General features: G+C 37.2%; 1 protein-coding gene across 1 annotated transcript in view; it reads right to left on the reverse strand.

Moving 5' to 3' along the window:
- The window catches only part of gipr (gastric inhibitory polypeptide receptor), a 29,461-nt gene that overhangs the window by 1,051 nt on the left and 5,319 nt on the right, over positions 1–23,091 (reverse strand). The window contains exons 2-13 of the mRNA XM_036562761.1: positions 11,284–11,449; positions 10,755–10,851; positions 10,458–10,565; positions 8,780–8,901; positions 7,341–7,447; positions 4,395–4,548; positions 4,001–4,160; positions 2,811–2,871; positions 2,659–2,728; positions 2,183–2,271; positions 848–986; positions 686–727 (exon numbers count right to left, since the gene is read on the reverse strand). Coding sequence (XP_036418654.1) covers positions 686–727; positions 848–986; positions 2,183–2,271; positions 2,659–2,728; positions 2,811–2,871; positions 4,001–4,160; positions 4,395–4,548; positions 7,341–7,447; positions 8,780–8,901; positions 10,458–10,565; positions 10,755–10,851; positions 11,284–11,340 — 1,206 coding nt within the window. The 5' untranslated portion in view covers positions 11,341–11,449. The remainder of the gene's footprint in view (positions 1–685; positions 728–847; positions 987–2,182; positions 2,272–2,658; positions 2,729–2,810; positions 2,872–4,000; positions 4,161–4,394; positions 4,549–7,340; positions 7,448–8,779; positions 8,902–10,457; positions 10,566–10,754; positions 10,852–11,283; positions 11,450–23,091) is intronic.

Raw genomic sequence — 23,091 nt, forward strand, 5'->3', positions numbered from 1 at the left:
GTGTGAGAGATTACTGTTAACCATCTATTGTAATATTTATATTTTTAGGAGTCTACAAACGTTTGTGAAATAGGTACTAAACTCCACCAAAGCCAGCCCCAAGCCTGCACTGAAAAAGGAGAATACTTGGTCATGGGGTTAGCTACTCCACCTTATAATAAAACAATCAGCTAGAGAAACATAGACAGGAGACAATACTCCTGGAGCCAGCTGGAATGAAGCGTCAGACAGGGATTTCTGGAGGACCACTGTTAGTGGCCTGTGCCCCAGAAGGGGTAGTAAACTTCAATAAATGACATGAGTACCGGGAAATTACTGTATTTGAATATAGTGTAAAAGTACAGAACAATGTTTTGTTCTTGGGTATTTTTGTGCATTTTTGCATTTCGTCATCATAAATGCCCACATTAATAATTGTCTCAAAGATGCAGATCACAGTACTCTGTTTGTGAGTCCATTAAGTGTATCTGTTGAATGAATTTGTCACTGCTGAATGAATCTATCACAGCAGCAAGCAGGTGATGATACTGGTTTGCGTCCTCAAGCACTTAGTCTTTGGACATGAATTAATATCGAAGTTTATCAGATATTAGAAGCTATTTAAGTTTTGGGATGTGATGGCAGGTATGAAGCCTTTTAGGACTTTGGAGGAACTTCAGAGTGCTTCATCTCTTTTTGTTCTTACCTCTTTATTCACAAAACAGTATAAAATGGCCACCAGAAAACCCTACAAAAGAACACAGAAGAGAACAGTTTTTCAGTGAATTGGTGGTTTGAGTACATTATATGCTGCGTCATGTACTGACAAGGTGTGCTTGCCCTGTTTTGTAGAAGATTTCAATTATACCTGGAAGGAGTTGAAGAAGAGTTCAAAGAAAAGGTTGACGTTGCGTAGTACACCCTCAGTCTGCTCCTCCGTCATCACGGCGAATACCACCTCATGAATTCCCAGCAGGGGAATGAGGGTCAGGGTAGACTTGGCCAACCTAAAGAGCCGCATTTAAAGAACGGTCCAGTTCAAAACACAAGCATGATTCATCTTCATATTTTACCTTTAGAGTTACTAAAAGGACAACAGTGATAAGATCTTATTTCTTTAGTTATAATAGGGCGGCCACAAACATATCACCTACACACATACGTAAATGTCCATGTATGTTTAAACTGACCAAAAAAGAGTTATATGTTTTTTTTACACTTTGTTTTTATGATTCCTTTATTTTTACTTACTTCCTATTAGTACTACTTTTTAAATAATAATAAAAAATGAATTTGTGCATTCAAAAGATTTTTTGAGTGTTTGTTCTATGTAGAACCATTGCCTTTACTAAAGAACCTTTGAAGAACCATTTTTAAAGAGTGTATTCTAGCTGCTTTTATGTTCTTGTGTGGTTTCATTAGTATTTTTTGTCTTTTAAACTTTTGTGAAGCACTTTTTAGTTACATGCATGAAAGGTGCTATGCAAATATTTTTATTATTTTTTTAATGTTTTATTTATTATTATTATTATTATTATTATGTTTAAATACTGTTGCTTGATCAAATGAGATATCCAGAAGGCTGTTACCAGGTCCAACTCTTCAGAATACCATCAGGCAAAAAATGACTGTGAGGCTCGCAAGTGAATCAAGCTTCAAACAGCTCTCTGTCCTTGTGATATTTTTATGTGAATCATGCATCTCAGATTTTAATCAGCTCTGTTTTACCCAGTGAACTCTAGCTAGATTTAAGACTTAGGATAAAAATACAAACTCCTCTGAGAGGCAAACTGCTTCCTAAAAATCCCTTTGTGGCAAAGGGCATCATTTGAAGTCAGAAGATAAGAGGTTTCCTTTAATTCCAGGGAAACTTCAAAAGGTTACATAGACAGCCCTAATCATGAATTTACATTTTATCTTATTAAAGATTTTGCCCAAGGATGAATAGAACCAGACTAAAGCAAGTATAAATTGACATGTTAAACTTTACATCAAAAAAGACTGTTTGTGGTAACTTTCTGCATTATTTAGAAAGACGTTAAGCATTTCAAATTGCACTAATAACGAGAAAATGTTAAACACTTTGTCAAAAATAGAAAGGGTATATAAATATTAATTCAGAACAATAGGATATACTAAATTTAGTAATAAAGAACATGCATTTTCTTTTTGTGTTTACTTATTCACAGAAATACAGTCTTACCTGAATTTATAGTCTGTGTATCTCATCTGGTGTGCTTTTAATTTGGAGATGAGAATCTTGATAATCCTTATGAATATGAAAAAGTTTACCTGCAATGTTTCACATGCATTAGAACACAAAAACCTATGTCCTTCAATGTCATCCATGCATTTTACATGAGGAGTACATTTAGCCTGCTATCAACAGAAGAGGATGTTAGATGTATTTTGTTGGCAGGTGATACTAAGATATCATTTGTAGTCGCTTCGTCTAAGTACTTAATATTGAGAGGTCTTCGATACTTAGACATGCCAAAACACTTTTAGTAGAGTGTTTCTTCTACCATTACAGCCAAAATGTCACAAATTCTCCATTATGAGACAAACTACTGCTATAAAAATATTCTTATGTCTAACTTCCTCAAGCCAAGTTAGAAAGTCTATTAAAATAGGGATGTTAATACAGAATTGCATTGACCATCAAGAATAAATACTTACTAAAATAGCCAGGAGGATTGGAGTTCGGATGATCCACCAATAGGCCATGTTTTCATTGATCTCCCAACACCTTTAGGGAGAAGCAGGCAGTGAGGCTGGTTGAATTTGGAAGCAAAGATTAATGTTCCTGCAATACAGCTAATGAGGCTTACCTTGTGTTCTCATATAGGTAGCGCATTACTATCCAGGGCACCACGAAGAGTACAGGAGTACCTGAGGAAAAGAATGGCCTTACTGTACAACCAAGGGTGAATACAAACACTGACAGTTGCAAATAAATATTTCAGATGTTTGTTAAAAGAGCAGAAAGTAAACAAAAGGAAGTTTGGAATTGAAGGTGTTTTTTTTAATAATATTTTAATATATTGCTTATGTTCTACTAGACATAAGTTTAGAGACACCTGCTCATAAAATTTTTACTAACTTTGGGATAGAAGTAAAGACACTATATGCTGAAACCTTGTGGGCTGCTGAAAGTTACTTTGTTGGGTGGGCTTGCAAAAAAATAGTATATATTATCATAATACTAATAATAATAATAATAACTTTTAATTTTGGAAACAAACTCATATAAAGGAATGCCTGTAGTATTTATATTTGTTAAAAGGTATGAATTACTGATTACTTACAGGGACCTCAGATCACGAGGCTCTAGATGGCTCAAATACTTGGCAGAATTCTCTGCAGATGCAAATATTAATAGAACGTATAGGCCTTGACTATGTAAAAAAAGACTAAATAACTGAACCAAATGAAGAAATGTTGTCTGACTAAATGTTGTCTGGCTCGTTCTGTGTTTTAAATTATTACTGCCCCGTAGGATATTGTTGTTGCCATTCAAAAGGGATATTAGCATTTACTCTTCCATTGGTGTAGGTTTTTGTAGTACGAGTTTTGGCTTGAAAATAAATCTTGATTCAAATCTTCTGTAAAAATCTTCAACTCTTACAACAGGATACTGCTCATTAATTTCCCTAACAAAAAATAAACACATTTCCAGTGTTGCACAAAGTGGACATAAACACAAGCTTGAAATATTGCTAAATTTGACTTTTTGATCAATATGTCTGTACGTAATGGCCACTATGTTGATGTGCCAAATGAGAAAAAGTACATTTCACCACTTATTCTGTAGAAGACTAAAACATGATGGACACACTCAAAAAAACAGTTTGACTTACAAACTGAAAATATGTTTGCATTAATTACAATTGCATGTCCATTTATGCTGACTCCACTCCATTTGACTGCATTAAAATATGTGACATAATTAAATTAAGTTCATATGATTTAATATTTGAGTGTAATGACAGACGATTAGAATGTAAAGCTGTGTACCCACCCCAGCCGATGGCTAGGTAACCACAGAAGTAACTGTTCTCAGAGAACACCATGAGCACCAAAAGGTTGTGGAGGTACAGGCCCTCCACTAGCAGCCAGAAGTAGTTGGCCCCGACACAGTACTGCATGAGCACTTGAGCTACGCGGCAGCCAGACAGAGCCTGAAGGCAGAGCATAGAGATAAAAGGTTTTAGGGTCAGAGGTCTGCAGGACTTCCATTTGGCTTGACTTGTTTTGGTCAAACGATGAGAGCTGATGTATGAGTTCAGGTCTGGGGAGTCTCATCTCATCACGCAGGACTGTGAACTTTGTACACTACAGGGATTTATGTGTGTATATTGTTTTGTGGTCATGTATGTCTGTAGACCTGTCAGTGGATGTATGAATGCTCAGACCTGGTCACTCAGGACACTGGACACGTCACTGTTGTCCCTAAACTCAGGAGTTTCTCTGGTGAGGAGCGCATCACGTGTGAGGATGGACACAGCACGAAGGATGAAGGAGGCAAAAAGGTTGGTGTGGATGTAGTTGCGGGTGCAGCGGAGTTTCCTACAATGCAGCAATACACAAAATAATGATGCGGCAGAAGAGAATAATATCACAATTCTGCTTCAATGACTCATTTTGTAGTCTGTAATCATGAATTTTGCCAGAAATGCCCCCCTTTCCCTGCCAGGTCTTTTATTTTAGGATTGGTCACTTACTTTAGTCATATGCTTTATCAAATCAATGGTCATGCTGGTACTGGAGATTTACCTTCCTGCAGAGTCTACTTCCAACTATAATCTGCCATACCTGTTCCAGCTCACTAATCCCCTTAAATGGCCACCACCCACTGGTGGGCCCAAAGTTGTATTACACACTTCCATAACCTAAGAATAGCTCAGCCAGTTTGCACAGAAGTCCCTGTAGTTACTGAATAATAAGCCTTTGTATGACAAAAGCCTGGTATTTTAAGGGGTTGACTTCTACATACGTCCTTGACTGGCTGAATCACAGCGTTGCTCTTAGGTAAAGGGTGAGGGGGCAGCATGTCAGATGCAGGATGGAACAAAACTCTGCAGGAAAAGTAGATCTCCAGGACAAGGTGACCACTGAGCAATACAATATCCAAGTACATAGCTGAGGAATTGGTAACCAGTTCACAATGGCTTACAGTTTGTTGTCATCGCTAAGAAGCATTTTTCAGTTTTAAAGTTCACTTTTTCAAAACTCTTTACATCCCCCTCTGCAGAAACATGCAGCTCAGCACAACAGTTGACTTTATACCCAAACTGCTCTACAGGTGTAAAAACACTGCATGATATATCACTATTGTATTGGAACAAATTAAGTAATTGAAACTAAAATATTCCATATTTTACATTATCTAGCAAAGAAAAATAGTCTGAGTCAGAGATACTGTAAATGCTTACTCTATCTGATCTGCATAATATCTTCTTATCCGCATCATTTGGCAGACACTCTTAATGGTATAGCGTAGAGTGCTTCTCCAGGAGGGGGACTGAACCCCAGTCTATTTTATTTTTTTCTCTGAGGTTCATCTATGATGCTTTATGTGTTTTTTACACAAACAGTCTAATTGATTTTTGCATGGATTATTTCCAACCTCTTTTTATCTTTTAAACTTTTAAACAAGCTGGTTTTGTTACAGTGCCTTTAAGACTGACGTACGAATATATACTGCTCTGTTTTGTGTCTCATTTAAAAAGTAGTCAAGGCTGAAACACCCCTTATAACTTCAGTGTGAATGGACTAAATAGCTGCAGGTTGAATAGCTGGACATATGTAAATGTGTTGGTTTTCATGACGTCACAAAAACAATGAATTCAAAACAGATCATTTTTGCAACTGTTCATACGAACTGTATGGGCTGTCTAGTGAATGGTACGTTTTGAAACTTTAGCAATGTTTACATACTTCATCAAACTCTTTTATTTGAAAAAAGTGACATTAATTTTACCATGAAATGGCCCCTTCAACATTCACACAATGTTTTATTAACCTATTAACCTATTACATATGATTCTATACTGTGTAAGCCACATATAAGTGTTACCCAAAATAACAGGTTGGAATAATATATTGTCAAATTATTAAGCAGTACTTAACTTACTAAAGCACCGTGACAGAGCTTTATTAGCAAATGCAATATTAACATTTGTTCAGTGCATTAATACATTAATTCTAAATCTATTCAAAGCACTCTTTCAGAATCAGTAATCTGCTGCTTCATTCCCAAGACATTTAAACACCATCAGTAACAGTGGATGAAGTGCTAAGTAGCTACCACATACTGTGTGTTGCATAATAAACAGAAACCTAATAAAAATGTGTGTGTGAGTGGAAAGAAGCAGAAGTGTGACAATAAGAAAGTTCTTAAAACATAACAGCTGTTAACTCTGTTCTAGAAATGTACAGCATTGCATTCCAATATGACTCTGACATCATTAAGCATTACTATGTATTTACAGTTGTATTTACAGTATGTTCACTGTCACATTATTCACTGTCAACAGTGCCACAGTGTCACTAATGACAAGCTGGACCAGTGTTCTGCATAGGCAATTAAACTTGTCAGGTCAAGATCATTACTATAACCCTGTTTCCCAAAAAGTTAAGATACTGTGCAAAATGTAAATAAAACAGAATGCAATGGCATGTAAATCATTTAAACCCTATATTTAATTAAAAATAGTACAAGGACAATATGTCAAATGTGAAACTCCAAAACCTGTATACATTGTTTAGCATGAACAGTGCCTTTGCATTGTGCACTGATAACAAGCCGGATGGTCCCTCTCCTCTTTAGCCAGGACAATGCGGCTTCAATGTATGATTCGTCGAATCAAAGAACATTTTTTCACTTCACCTCAGTCCACCTTAAATGCGCTCATGCCCAGAGAAGGTGGCGGCGTTTCTGGACCCTGTTAATGTTTTTTTCTTTGCATGATGGAGTTTTAACTTCTGTATTTGTGGACACAGCAACTGACCTGTTGCCATTTAACCTAATTAGCTGTGAAATAATTCACCAGGTGTTTTCTTTTAGCATTACACAACTTTACCAGACTTTAGTTGCCCCTCTCCCAACTTTTTTTAAAAATAAGTCGCTGGCATCAAATTCAAACTGGGCATATGTTTTTCAAAAACAATAAAATTCTTTCAATATTTCAACATTTGGTATGTTGTTACACTATTTTCAATTAAATATGGGGTTTAAATGATTTGCACAGCATCTCAACTTCTTTTTAGAAAAGGGGTTGTAGAAGATGACCCATTCAGAAAATGAAGATTCAGAACAGTGCACTAGACTAGACAAGATTGACACCATTCAGACTCACCTAAAAAGAAGTAGTATGATGAGGGCCAGAGACAGGCTAGCCAGGGATAAAGAGTAGCCCACTGTGTACATCACCCTAAAGTAGGCTAGAATCAGCATCTGATATTCCTGAGGAAAATCAGCAAAAATAATCAGTTTCAGTCTGCATTACAGTGACTAAGCTTCTTTTCAATTCTTACAGAACTCGAGGTTCATCTTTTTCCTGACAGAAATGGATTCTGCAGTCATTATATCTGCATTACCGAGTTCATCCATTTGGCAAATTACTCTTTATATCTCCAACACAATGTAGTCTGCGAATATAAAAATCTGTTTTGTTCTTTTACAGATGAAGAAAACAGCAACACCCCATACATCTCCTTTGCACAAGATTGCCTGTGATAGATACTGAAGACCTTGGACAACACTGCGACAACTGTTCTCGGCTAGCCTACTGAGATGAACTCTGAGAGAGGAACCAGGGATTGGAGATAATGAACTTGCTCTGTGTCCATAATGTCACAGCTTCATTTCTCTGTGGTCACAACTCATTTCACTGGCACAGTCTCCCTGCCCTGCATGTCTACTGCTACGTACATCTTGGGCCATGAGCATGGCTTGGTAATGATGCTTTTAAATTTGTGGGATACTTCCCAAGCAATTGGCTATAGCCAGAAGTCAAATAACAATAACTTGATGAGTAAGACTTTACAGCATAGAACATTGTCCTGTTTCTTTGGGATTTGAGTCACTAATCTCTTCATACAACAAATATGAATGATGTCTGAGACTATGAAATAGTAAAATGGTATTTGCACTCAGTTTGGTCAGAGCACTAACTTTTTAAAACTATTTTTATGTCTGTATGATCTAAGTGAGGTGCAAGAAGCAAACCACCAAGAGAGAAATGCTGATATGCTGATATTAAACTTTTTCCATTAGTTCAGTGGCACTGACAAATATATGAAGCATCTTATTTTATGGCTTGCTGCATCTGGTTTTGGTTCAAAGAATCCGTATGAAGTCATGCATGAAAATTATATAACCAATATATTGCATTTCTGTCTCTTATAAAAGTACTGAATTTAATTCATTGCTTACCAGCAGAGATTAAGTATGAGTTTTATGTTGTTTCACAACATCTATTCAAAGCTTTTGTCCTACACCTCATAAAAGGTGTCTAAACTATGTGAGTGAGTACACAGTCATTGGAGCTGTGGTTTGATTTGCATAAAGCCAGTGTAATAAGAGCTTGTAGAGCCTAAAATGCCAAACAAACCAGTAAGCCAATAAGCCAATAAGTCTTCATCACAGTAGTGAAATGTCATTCTTCAGATTCGATATATGTTAGCGTGTTTGTGGAAAAATCCTAATATGAAAATATTGGGAAATTTGATAGTATAGTCTTTTAAAATGCCCTCCCTGTTAGACTGCACTGTGACTGCGAAGATAAAGTTATACCTGTTCTCTTTGTTTGCTGCCATCAGCGTTGCACTGCGAGTGGTCTCTCCAGGTGCGGCTGGTGTTGTTGGTCTGCCACTGGCCATCTGGACCACATTCCCGCAGTACAAACCCAGTGCGCACTGCAGAGTGTGGGAGTAATATAATAACTCTCTCTATCTGTAGTCTGTATCTACTTTTTTGGTAACAACATTACTTTCAAATTCATGCATTTTCTCTGAAATGGCTCAGAAGAATGACTATTTCCAGTCAGAAGAATCATAATTTAAACTAAACAGTCCTTATTAAATGCACTCATACACTCATGTGCAAAAGTTTTTTGATTTGGTTAAATTGCATATTTTGTTGATTTTCTAAGTGAAAATAGCACATCCTCTACAGAGAACACACTTCTGCTGCATAATCACTGTTTATTTGCTGAATTTAACGTATTGGAAAAAAATTAAACAGAAAATGTGGCACATTTGTTATGGCACATTTTCTATCTTCCATTTTTCCCAATATGTTAAACTCAGCAAATAAATAGAAAATGTGCATAAAAATTACATATTCAATTTATTTATTTATTTGTTGTAAAGGATGTTAACATATTTTCACTTACAAAAACAACAAAACACATTATTTGAGCAGGAATGTTCAAACTTTTTTTGCAAGTGTGCATGCAACCTTCAATGTAAGCAAATCATTGCCTAAAAAGATAAAAATATTTACTACAAAAGGAACTAAAAGAAATTATAATTCAATAATAAAATTTAGAAACCATCACAGTCTGTTTTCCACTGAATTAACAATGAAATACAGGCAACAATGGTATACAATCATATAAATAACATTTACTTATGATGAATATTTAATACATCACCCAGCCCTAATTTATACTACTGTGCAGGAATAGATAAATTCCACTGAGAGATTTACACTACACCTGTCACAATTGATTAGATTAGTATTTGAGTAGTCTAGTGATTATTTCAATAAATGAGTGATCTGGTTGCTTCATTTGTGCACAGCCTTTCAAAGATTCTATAAATTTTACTGAAAAAGATACTAAAAAAATCTACCATTAAAAAGATATTACTGCTTAACACATAAACAAAAATATATAAAAATATGTCAAAATACATAAAAATGTGTGTCTATCAGCTTCTGCGAGAGTACAAGAATTTTAAATATGCATTATCAGGTATGCAAGTATCAGAAAATTAAGTTTAATGCATTTTAAGTCATCTTAATCATGAAAATGTTAAATGCTGCTTTGAGTCTTTCACTTCATGAACTTATTGCTGTGTACATTATTATACATCAGTGTTTACTACAGAAATTTTCACTTTAAAAGTATCCAGAGTACCACCACTATGGTAGTGCTAATGTTTGCATCTAAGGAAATTTCAATGTTTTGTTAGCACTAAGCTAGCGGTGGTGTCCAGTGCCCACACAGTGTTTGGTATAACTTATGCCAGTTTTACATAAACATCTAAACTGAACATCTAACAACTAAACATGTTTTTATATGACTAGTGGATACCTTATTTATCAGTCACATTGCTGTCTACTAAGCTGATTCATAAAGAATGTATGTTTTAATCAAATCATTTTTATAATCGATTAATCAGTTTTAATGGAGTAATCATGACAGCCCTAATTAAAACATAGAGCAATAATGAAAGGTAGCCAGTACCTTGATCATACCAAGGCAAATACCAGGGACAGGGCACTTTGACTGTGGTGTTGGGCACACCATCTGTCCAGCAAGCATACATATCAAACATGCGTCTGCAGAACAGACCTGGAGAAGAAATAAAGGATGAATACTGCAGTAAACATGCTTATATAATATCCTTATGGGAATGTGTGAGACACATTTGTGAGTCGTCATTTGGTTTTGGCAAAGTATTTAAGGAGAACAGTGGGAAATGTCTATTTGCTTCACAGTACATTTGCTGTAGATATAAGTATGATGGAGTTTTGGGGGTACCTGAGGGGGTGGGCTCTGAGCTGATCTTCAGAAGGCACTCGTTCCGATACCTGTTCCATTCTTGCACCGTATCCTTCACTGTCTTCCCACACACACACTGAAAGACACAAATCATATGATGTCACACGTGAATGAATGGACAATGACTAATAGAGAACACTACAGATCTGGCCTAACTGCATAAGCATAATGCATATAATTATATAATAATATAATATAATATAATGTAATATAATATAATATAATATAATATAATATAATTAAAGGGCCAATAACTGTGGTACAGACTGGCTGCAGTAACAGCACTCCTTATGACTTCAGTGTGAATGGATGGGCTAAACTGATGTAGGCTGAATGGCAAGCCACATGTACCCATATATGTTGATGAATTCAACACAAATTATGGCTATTTTTGCAGCTTACTTAATGCTAATCCTTGGGCCTTTTAAACAACAACTGGAGACTTATAGATTTAAGCATGCCCTTGCCAGATTTGCTTAAACATGTAAGTTAGATGGGAGTCACATACCTCAGCTCTGTACAGGACAGATAGAGTGAGGAGGAAGACAGCAAGGGTGCTCGTCATCACTGAGACAGGCACCAGGATGGAGGGCCAAACATCTCAGGACTGGGCTATGACCCAGCCACACTCACAGCCGCCCATCTTCTCACAGCTGCAGGCTATCAGATAGCACCTACAACAGCAAAATTCAAAGCACAGCATGATAAACAGCAAGCCTGACACATACACATACGCCAGCGGGCCCAAAGTTTTACTACACGCTTCTACAACCTAAGAATAACCTGTTAGCTAGTTTGCATTGTAGACAGTGTAGTTACTGAATAATAAGCCTTAGTATGTCATAAGCCTGGGATTTTAAAGGGTTAGAGAATACAGTTTTGAGCAGTAGAGTCAGGTCAAATGAATAACTTATTTTTGAGTGGGTTTTCAGCCCTCAACTCTCAGCCATTGTTGCTCGCTAGCAGCTCAACATAAAGTCACAACAGCAACCAGTTGTACAACTGTCAAAGTGCAGACCCTTTCAGCGGGAGAGCGCAAATTCAATCCCCAGTGAAGTAACAGCCTTCCGTAGCCAGGAGTCCAAGAGAGCACAATTGGCCTCGCTTTGTTTGGGTGGGTAGGGTGTTCCTCCATCTCCCCCTATCACTCAGCACAATGCCAGCCTGTTAGCTGACATAACAGAATTTTCAATTAGTGTTCTTTTCTAAGCACATTCAGCTGTTCAGTGTGTTCGTGGCAGTTGAAAAAGATGCGGTGGCTGGCTTCATGTGACTTGGAGGAAACATGTGCTAGCCTTCACCTTCCTAGAGCTAGTAGTATTGTGTGATTGTGGGAGTCCAAATTAGCGGGTGGAGTTAAACATGGCTAAATTGAGGAAGAAAACTAGGATCAATGAAAAAAGCATATTATAAAAATATCCAGGGTCAATTTTCATTCTGCCAGTGGAATGGCCAGAGGGTAATACTGATACCTGGATATCAGAGAAGGGTGACAGAATATCTTTGAAAAATATCTACTATGATTGAAGTCTATACTCTTAAAAAAGATGGTCCTTCAAGGGTCCTATAGTAGGGAATTTAGAGTTCTATAAAGTACTTAAACGGTTCACTGCATTGTGATTTCGTTCTTCAGACTTACGAAGAATGTGTTGTATATGGTTCCTAATTGAACTTTTTTGGAAATGGTTCTATATAGCACCAAAATGGGTTCTTCTATTGTAACAATGTCCAGCTTGTTCTATATGAAACCATATACAACACATTCTCCATCAGTCTGAAGAACCATTTCACCATGCAAAAAATCATTTAAAAATAGTTCATGAAATGCTTCTATATAGAACCATTTCTAAACAGAACCATTTCCTTTACTAAAGAACCCTTGAAGAACCATCTTTTTTAAGAGTGTACCATCTAAATTTAAGAAATGCATTGTCTTCTTTAGGGATATTAAATGGAGGCCTTACCTAGCGAAAGTAAAACAATCCACAAGAGACCTGAGACAAATGCAGGATCAAAAAAAAAAAAGTTTAGCAGTAGCTGCTAAACTGAGCCTCCCTTCACAGCCACCCACTGTTGATAAGTCAAGACACCAGTGCCAAATCAATGTCAGAGTTCAATGGGACGAGGAAAGCCATTTTATCTCCCTTCCAAAATCAACTTAGCTGAAGTCTTTTTTAAGCCAAATCAAAGGAAAGAGCAAACCTCTTAACTCTGGAGACCACAGAGACCACCCATCCGTTTAAATCATGTATGATCCGGTTTACCTTGAATTATTTAGTATGCAATGTTATACTAAGCAGAGTGGAAAACATGCAGATGGTACAAACTCCAAAAAACTTTTTGTTTTGCCTCTAAAGCTGTCTCTAAGGAGAAGTGCACTAAGAAAAAGAAAAGGGGCTAACAAATGTCACCAATCTTGGCGGATGCAGCGATAATTCCACAGTTAATATAAACATGACCACGCATGACAAATTCGCTGTCGCAGAGTAAATAAATGAATGTGGGTGCACTCAAATGCTTCAACTCTGAACTACACAGATATGATAGATAACAGTGAGATGTGTGTATTTAAAAAGCTCCATTTATCCTAGAGACTAAAAACAGCCAACAAGTTCCAAGTGTTTTCAATGCACCTTTGAACATTCCTTTGTTTGGCTCCTAAGATATTATTTAACTCAGGAAATCCACTTGTCCCCCAGCCAGATTACAAAACAAAGCCTGGTTTTTGTGTGAACATGGTTCAGTTGCTCAAAAGAAACTTAAGCAGCACTTTGACAAATGAATCAATATTTAAGAGTCTAGGAGCCTCATGGAAGGTTTTGAATATTTCTATCTGCCTTTCAAGGCTACCATATAAATTGTCCATCAGTGAGATGAAGCATAACTCTGTCTGCTTTGCTTAAAATAGAAAAAGAAATCTATTGTAATTCTCTGTGTGCCAGCTTCTTCCAGAGTGAAGAGAATTAGCATCTGTGACGGAACGTTTTTGCTCTTGCGAATCATCGCATCAAATCCCTCTTAGGCTGGGTGTCACTCAAAACGTCAGTGAAGCAATTTTAATGAAATCCACTGGTCTCAACTACAATGACTGACATCAATATTAAAAACGTGACAAAAAATCATAGCCCAAAAATCACTGGGCTAATAAATTACCAAAGAGCACCAAAAACATATCGCCGCTGTCAGAACAAACATTCCAACCCTGAAAATTAGTAATTTTTCAGCAACAGGAACTGGAAGTTAATGTAAAAAGATTTTATTCCAAGTAATTTTGGACCATTTCTCTTGGTCCATTCATCATTACATTTTCACACAATGTAAGGAGCAGCTGGTGCTTTCAAATGGTGATAATAATGTAATGGTGGAGAATTCTAGATATATCTAGTAAGCTAGATATAAATGCCTGACTTTGCAGACACACTACTGGCTGATAAGTCAGGGTAGAGATGTGCACAGACACTTGAGTACTTAACTATTCAAGGTGCCAGTATTCAAATACTAAAAACACTATTTAGCTATTTGCTATGTTTCATAAATGAAACATAATAAATTCTAACAAGACAGTAAATTGTTTGATTTTGATTGTATTTGTAGTATCTATATTGTACTATACTTTGCTACTCCAAAACATGAGCACTTCAGCATGAGCACATTATCAAGGGCATGCTGTTAAGGATGTGACAAAGAAGGCAGAGATAGCATGGCTTTACTAACATGTGTAAATAAGTTACTCTAGCTCGCCTGTGTCAGGATCCAGTCCTCGCAGGCCAAACCACTGCAGACTTCAGCACACTGCCTCATTAAACACACCTGATTCAGCTCATCCGCTAATTAGCAAGGCCTTCATGAACTGAAGAGTGTTAGATATGGATGAACACTAATCTCTGCAGCACTTTGGACGCAGTTTGACATGCCTGCTCTAGCTGATGTTAGCTAGATTCAGAAACACACACACACACACACACACACACACACACACACACACACACACACACACACACACTCACTATCTAAGCTGCTTATACTCCTGGGCTGTGGGGGGTGCTGGAGCCTATCCCAATGGTCATTAGGTGGAAGGCAGGAAACAAGCTGGACAGGTCGCCAGTCCATCACAGGGCAGACACACACACACACACACACACATACAATTAGATTCAGAATGTAACGTGCCAAGCAGATTCAGACGCTCGCAGATGTAAAATACAGAAGGGGCTTTACTGAGAGAATCACAGTTCAAAGTCGTCGTCACAAAACAGGCAGGGTTCGAATCCAAAAGGCATAGGAAGTACAAACAAACATACATCTGACAATGCATCCAGTCCAAAAAGGGGATAGGCAACAGCGTGGTGGAAGAGACAGGCAATGGGTCAAAAACAGTAATCCGAAATAAGGCAAACAAATCCGAAGGGCAGAGCAAAAAGGCAAAGTCGAGAAAAAGAAAGGCAAAGATCATACACAAAATATACTCCAAGAAAAGAACGCTCAGTAGATCGCAAAAGTGGATACAATACCTCGCAACTATTCTGAGCTAAAGCCCGGGCTTAAATACTAAACTAAAGACCAATAACACAGGTGCTTCACATCAGTATTCTGGAGATCTAGAGCGCTGATAGGAGCGCAGAGTCACGTGAGGCGTCAGGTAATCTCCCAGAGATTCTTGGGAGATTGAGTTCGTCTCGGTGTTGTCACTTACGGGAAGCTCAGAAGTCATCTGATCTCCCAGAGGATTCTGGGAGATTGAGTCCGAATCCACCTTAGAGCTCGGTGGATACGTGACACAGAAACAGTGAAAATATATTTCTCTGACAAACTGATATGTTAGCACATCGTCCACTGTGGAGAAAAGACCATCTGTAAGAAGCCACACATTGTGTGTGGTTAAACGAGTTCAAGCATCCAATGCTGTATTGGTTAGCTGCTTATTAGCTCTTCCGAGGCAGCATCCGTTAGTCATCAGATATGAAAACCTACTCTTGGTATCCCTTAATTGAATAATAAAACATGTTCTCAAATGTATTCCTCTGCATGAGGCTAATTGTTTGTGCAAAACGAGTGCTGTCCCCTAAAAAGGCAAACCTACTGCCCTACATTAATTTCAGCCAATGTCCATTTTTTTCTACTGCGCTGTTTTTTCCTTCTTGTGGTTAACCAGTGATCCATTCTTTAACCCTTAAGGTTACTTAAATATCAATATTAGTCAGAATGCACATCCCTAACTGAGGGAGGAGGGGACCTGGCAAACTGCACAAAGAACCACTGGCATGTACTTTACCTCACTGAATATATGTTGTACCTAATCCTGTACAAAAGATGACAAGCTGACAAGCTCATTCTGAAAAAAGAGAAAAGCTGTTAGCTATTGTTTTGAGATATCAATGATCTTACCCCTTTTAGTTATGGCCATTTATTCAAGTTAATATAATAAGGAGATTTTATTCTAAGTGCATTTATATGTTTAAAAAACAACTTAAAACTTAATCATGCTACAGAATTAGGTAAATGTGTGTTATGTGTGTCATGAGCCTTACTGAAGGACTCTGGTGTAGCATGGCACGCTTGCGCTTGCCTGGAAGTCAAACCTGCATTAACAGCAGTGGTGTTATCCAATATACTACAAACCACTTGAAATGTAGTAATTTTGGACAATCCCTTCCTTCCCTTCATTATTAGATTTTCACACAATGTGAAGGGCAGTTGTTTTCAAATTATGTAAATAATTAGAGACACAAAGTTTTGATCTGGCAATGTATTTCGGGTACTGGATGAGGTTTGTAGGGTTACTTACTACATTACTTACTACTGTTAACATTTTAACAAGTTTCCATTTCAGTATCGCCAGTTAAGAGAATGCTTTCAGCACTTGACAAATCACTTATATCAAGAGAAATACACTCAACAAGATGCCCCCCAGGACCGTCTCTGTGTTCTCATTTGTTTTGCAACTGACATTCTTGTCATAAAACAAGTCACTGAATAAATGGAACTATTTAAAGTTCAGTGCAGCTGCGCTTCACAGCTGGATGCTAATGTCTTTCCATTTCTCATGCAAAGAGCACCCAGTGAGTCTCATTTACAACAGCTTCATCTGCACGGCTCCCTGAATATTAAACACATTTTGTAAGTTTGCCCCAGGTCTGGTTAATGTAAGATATGCAGATATGCAAATTAGATATATAAAGCCGATGTCTGCATTAGTGTGAAACACAACAGGTCTGTTAGGCGTGTAAAGTGGGAACGAAAGGTGAGCTTATTGAGTTGCCCTCATTCTGCACTGAAATCTATTATTTTATTAGGTGTTTTTATATAATATTGGACAATTTAACAATGCAGAAAGCCTGGCATCTTGCTACAGGCATTTTCTTTAATAAGATAAGATCATATGATAATTTGTGTATGATATTTCTACTAATTTCTTCTAATACCATCCTGAGATCTGCCCTCTGTTGTTTAGTGTATTTTTTATTTCTCCTTTGTATTTGCAACTAAAAGCACCTGCAAATCATGTGAAATTAACATCTTTTCAACAGGAAGTAGTTTGTGAGATATTATGAGGACTGCAGGTTTTATTTTCTTGCAACATATTAAAATTTAACTGGATATTAAAAACAATGCCTGCCATGGGTATTAAAAACTTGATTAGCTGCATCCTGCAGATTAAAACTTTCCAAGGGACTCATGCAGTTAAAACAAATAAACAACCGCAGCGAAAGGGTCTCACCTATTTTCTTTCTGTATTTGCATCTGTTAAGAATGCATTACAATACATTTTTCTGTTTGTTCTTATTCATATTCGGTTATGTATGAAATACATTCAAAATAATTTAATGGTAAAAGTGTTCATTCTACATATATCTAGTTGGCCTAAGTGTACCTACTTTCCTCTGGTGTGAAATGCTGAAAATAAATGCAAAATAATTAGGAGGGTACCAAATATTTAGAGGCAAAAAACAGAAAGTCCTGCCACTTCCAGACATATTTGGTGGCTAATAAGAAAAAGAAAGGCAAAACATTTTTACAAAAAAGATTACAAAGGCCTACAATAAAGTGTCAAAATCTAAAACTTCACAAACCAATTTAATAGTAGTGAAAATTAGACAAGAGACTTTTAATAAATGTTCATGTTCAAGAGGAGCAGAAGTAGAAAGAAAAGTTACTGTATGCATAGTAAGGCCTCAGTTTTTACAATGGTCAAAAAAAATCACAGTGGAAAACCTAAATAATAATGGAAGTCATTGCAATGAATGGATAACCTTTCTCTGTTGTCAAGGATACACACTGGATGGCATATACTGTAGCCTACATACTGTGCTACATTTAGTAAGATTATTTTATTGATTGTAAAGCTTATTTGGCCTGCTTCCCCTGAATTTCGGCTTTGGTTTCAGCCAAGAACTTTCATTTTGGTGCATCACTAAAAATAATATAATTTAAAAAACACAAACAGGCTCAGTAGTGAATGTATCATAATGTGTACATATGCAGTAAACCAAGCCACCACTGGTTTGCTATGGCATTATGTATAAATTAAAGATATATTATATATTATATGTAATCACTGTACCACTGTCCTCATATGACTACAGGTTTACTGCCATGCTGGCTAGTAAATATCACTTAAAAGTGCCAAATTAGTGCATCAGACCAGAGTACAACCTTTGAAAACAAACTGATTTCAATGACAAAACGTGATGTTTTGTATGGTGTCTATACTTCTATGTGCTTCTTCTACAAGACAAGTTTACTGAGATTTGCACTACTAATACCACTAGACAGCAGTTCAAGTTTCAGAACATTCGTTGATACAATAACAATAATGTATAGGACACAGGTAAGCTGAAATGTGATTCTCAGGAAGAAAGAAGGATATTTACCAATGAAAAACTGTGAAATGTAACTTTGAAGATATAGTGAAATGTCTAGATTTACAAATCGCCTGACCTTGCTTAGCATAATTCTATCTTGGTGGTCCAGAATAACACATGCTATAGTCCCTATGGTGCTATTGTCTGATTTACAGTATGTTGGAAAATATTTTGGTGATGCACACGAGCCACTGATGTGGCCAAACCACGCAGGAGAGAGAGTGAAGTAAGATCTAAAAATAAGAACTCACTCAAACTCCTATTCTAAGCCTCTGGAAAAAAGTGACATTGTAGAAGTGACAGCATCTTTGCTTTGAAATTATAGACTGTGGAAGACCTCTGTGGGGGTAATCAGATCAGTGCTGGCCCATGGATGTCTACCACTTAGGAGCTCCTGCCGAGCTAACTGTCTGCGTCAGTGATAACTGTAACACTATGCAGCCTCTTGACAGCGGACTATATTAGCAAGAAGATTAGCTGAGGCTTTAAGCCTGCTTACATAACCACCTGCAACTTGAGCTCTACCGAATGAAGTACCATGTATCACTCAGGAGCAAGGGCAGACTGGGAACCAGGCAGATCAGGGACATGCCAGATGGACCACATCCCATTTGGGCTTTAGCATCCATCAGTAATGGGAAAATATTAATTCAGAAAACAGCACAAAATGAACACCAGGGACACATTTTTAGCCTTTCAGCCAGAGAAGAGAAGCCAACTGAGGTAAGGCATCTAGATAGTCAGGTAGCAGCCTTGCTGTTAACTTTTAGTTAGTCATTTGAGTCATTTTAGTAATCAATTCTCTCCATTGTAATGATGATTTGAAGACAGCTGCTACAATTATACAGGTGCAATAAGATTTTCAGCTTCCTAGCAGTAAGGCTACTTATGTGCCCACCTTCTGCATTCACTAGCTGACGAAAAAAATCACTTCTGTAGAAAAAAGGTCAAAACAGCCAAAAAAATCCACCTCAAAGCAGGTGCAGATTTTTAAACGTTCCTTCCACCTTCAACATGCATCATCAGACAGGGGTTCCTTGTTCCTGTATAACTTCAGTCTAGAGGCTACTGCAGCACAGCTGTAGGAAAGTAAGTAGATTTACAACAGATGTAGCAATGGCTACATTTAATATTTTGGTTGGAGTGACCCTTTTATACACTTACCTACATTTTTCTTCTTATGACATTTGTGTGGTTTTATGTACCAAAAGCAATCATGATGCATTTTCATGTGACCATTTTGCAACCTATATTTTCTGGTTGACTGCTCTGTATTTTGCCTCATTGCAAAAAGCAATACAGTCTGACACACTTAAAATAACCTCAGCAGGAATGGGCAGAGTGTAATTGTTATAGGCTGAATAGATGTCTATATAAATACAGCCTTTTTTCTTCATAAATAGGAATCTAACCTCTCCTTTAAGCAAACAAAAAAATACAGAATTACAAAAGCACTATTCACTATTGTGCGAAGCACTACTCTTATGAAGTATCCAAAGCTATCTGACTGCTAATTACGACCCCTTTGAGATTTCGTAACCTACAAAATGAGAGTCAGTTCCATGAGGTGCTTCTGTCTAAAACTGGGGTGTCCAATCTTATCTGCAAAGGACCAGAGTGGCTGCAGCTTTTCATTCCAACAAAGCAGGAGCTCACATGATGAGTTAGTAAAGACTGAGAACAACTGATAAAACAAGTGGAATCGAGAGTTCTTCTGTCTAATTGGAATGAATTGGAATAAGGAAGGGCCTCACTGACCCTTTGTGGATAAAATTGGACATCCAATGACCAAAAACAGTGAGGAATCCTCCAGCTTTTTCTATTCATGTTTGCAGTCAGGCTACAAACACAAATTAAAAGGTTTTTATTATCATCATATGCCATATTATATTAATTATTATATATTATTATTTGGCATATATTGATAATGAAAACCTTGTTTTATCTGAGAAATTATCTCACTTTGATGCTGCGTGTGTAATTTGAGGTATTTGAGGTAATTTGATCAATTCTATCACCGCAGCCCTTAATGTTGGGAAACTCGTATCATGATAATGGTAGAAATACGATTTAGTGTCAGCCCTAGCTTTGACCCACTAAAACATCATTTTCAGCCAAAGGGGGAAAGAAACATTCATTCTGATCAACGGCACATGACCACGGCCAGTACTGTCAGCCAATCTCATTTGCGTCATTCTACATTGATAATGACTTGTCCTTTTTCTGTTCCAGTAAAGCTGAGTTTGTTGTTGCACCACTCACCCGTTTGCTGGGCCCACCATGCTGCATACCTCATGTAGGTATGCTTCATTTCTGCCATCTCACTGTTGTTCCTACTGCCAGCCTAATTCAATTAACCTAATTAACAAAATCTGGATACACCACAAGAACAGGGTTGAGTTAAAAGCAAAACAGTTCACAGAAATTATACAAAAGTAATACCATTTAAAACCATTCTCTACATTATAATGCAAAATAACTCACTGAAATAAACACTGGTGCCATACAGACTCACATTTAATACCCTACTGATAAACGAAAAAAATCACTAATTATTGAGTTTTTATACATTTTCAACTTTCCTAATCAAAGTATTTGATAGTTGACTGTAGCTCCCTCCTCAAAAAGTCTGGACGTACAGTGGACATGTTTGTAAGAGAGAGAACAGACTTCACTCTGTGCTACATTTAATGTGTTAGAAGCAGCTTGTTTAAAATTCCTTCCTTGTATCTCTCAGCCACATCTGCAACAAGACCACCAGGCTGAGACAGCTATGCTGTTGTGGATCTCTCAAAATGAAGCCCAAGAATTTTCAGAGACAAAAGTGTGTCAAGTCTGAGAGTCAGTCTGAGGTCATTCAGGTAAAAAAATCCTGAGAATCACTCAAAGGTTGAATATATGCTACATAAGATTTTGTTTATAATGTAGAAAATGAAGAGTAAGGTTGGTATAAATACCTGACCTTGTGGTATACTGTTGTGCTGGTGAGCCAAATAGAGCCAAAGCAGTAAGAGACTCCTTTTGCACTAGGAACAGTCGCTTAAAGCTGTGGTAGAACATATTTTTGCTGTACAGAGTGTATTTACATTCAAGGACTGTATGAATATATTGATATTTTTACCACAGTCCTAGGGTTGGCATAACGGTAATATACCACAGTATTTTAAAATGATTGCAGTATTTCAACATTATGATGTGTCAAAGTTCTACTCCACATCTTAACAGCCAAATACACACATTTCACCCATTTATATTTTAAGGCGGCTCACAGATTGGTGGCGTGAGAGCTCACTAATAGGTGAGAAAGAGGGGAAAAACCAGAGCCAGGAAAAAAGAACACGTTAAATTTCAGCTTTCACTCTTGCACCATTCTTTGCACTCTCAGGTATCCTCTTAAAGAGTATCAGTTAGCTAGAAGTAAACCTGTGCTGGGCTGTGTGGCACATCTGGCCTGCTAGCTAAACTTTCATTAGCTTAGCCAAAACACTACAATCACAATCACTACGGAACAGGTTATATTTTGGCTTTCTGTCACTCCAACCAGTCACTCAACTTTGCTCTCAGAACTTAATTTTTGTCATTTACACCAGTTAGTTAGAATCAAACCTGTACTGTGGTATTTGCCACTGTGTGGGTCTGTAGCCTGCTCGCTAACCTAATATTAAGTTAGTTGATCAGACTGCAGAACACAGAACATGTTCAACATTGCCCTTCTGTCCCTTCAACGCCAGTTGCTCGACTTTGTTTCCTCAGATTTAAATCATTATCATCTAAATGTGTGTCCATGCTTTAGTTAGCCAACTGATGTTGTGCTGGCTAAGCTAATGCTAACAAGCTCCTCTCTCCTAAAAACAGCAAATGTTGTTATTAGCAATCGTCAGATAGATGGTTTGACATTTTTTGAATGATAGCTTGAAAATTGTGCACTCCATTCACCTATTTGGTGACTATGTAAGCAAAACTTTTTGATTATTTTTGATTTTGAAATAAGGCAGATTGAGATCCCCTCAGGAAAATATTTGGAGACAATTTAAAAGTATGGCAGATACCGCTCACCAAAAGAACGACAGCCACTAGCTCATTCTGAAAAAGAAAAAATCAGACTATGTTATAACATGAGATTGTCACATTACTTACATTCACATAATCAATACAAGCATTTATCACAACACTTTGTCTAATGTTGATATTCAGTAAGAGTGAGAGAACAGAGCAGGCAAGATTATAAGAGTTACACGTAAAATAATTAAATTAAGAACAGCTGGTGGTCAAAGTTTAAGGCAAGCACACATTCACCAAGATGGTACGCTGAAAGACACACTGACGATAAATCATTAAAGCAGAAGAAATAATAGCTCAGAGAAAGGCCCTTTGCTCTAGTGAAAGAAACAAACAACCTGAGGAAATGGAGCTTTGAAAGAGAGCCATTAGCAAGTAAGAAGGCATCTTGATTC

The sequence above is a fragment of the Colossoma macropomum genome, unplaced genomic scaffold (genome assembly GCF_904425465.1).
Source record: "Colossoma macropomum unplaced genomic scaffold, Colossoma_macropomum, whole genome shotgun sequence".
Classification (NCBI taxonomy): Eukaryota; Metazoa; Chordata; class Actinopteri; order Characiformes; family Serrasalmidae; genus Colossoma; species Colossoma macropomum.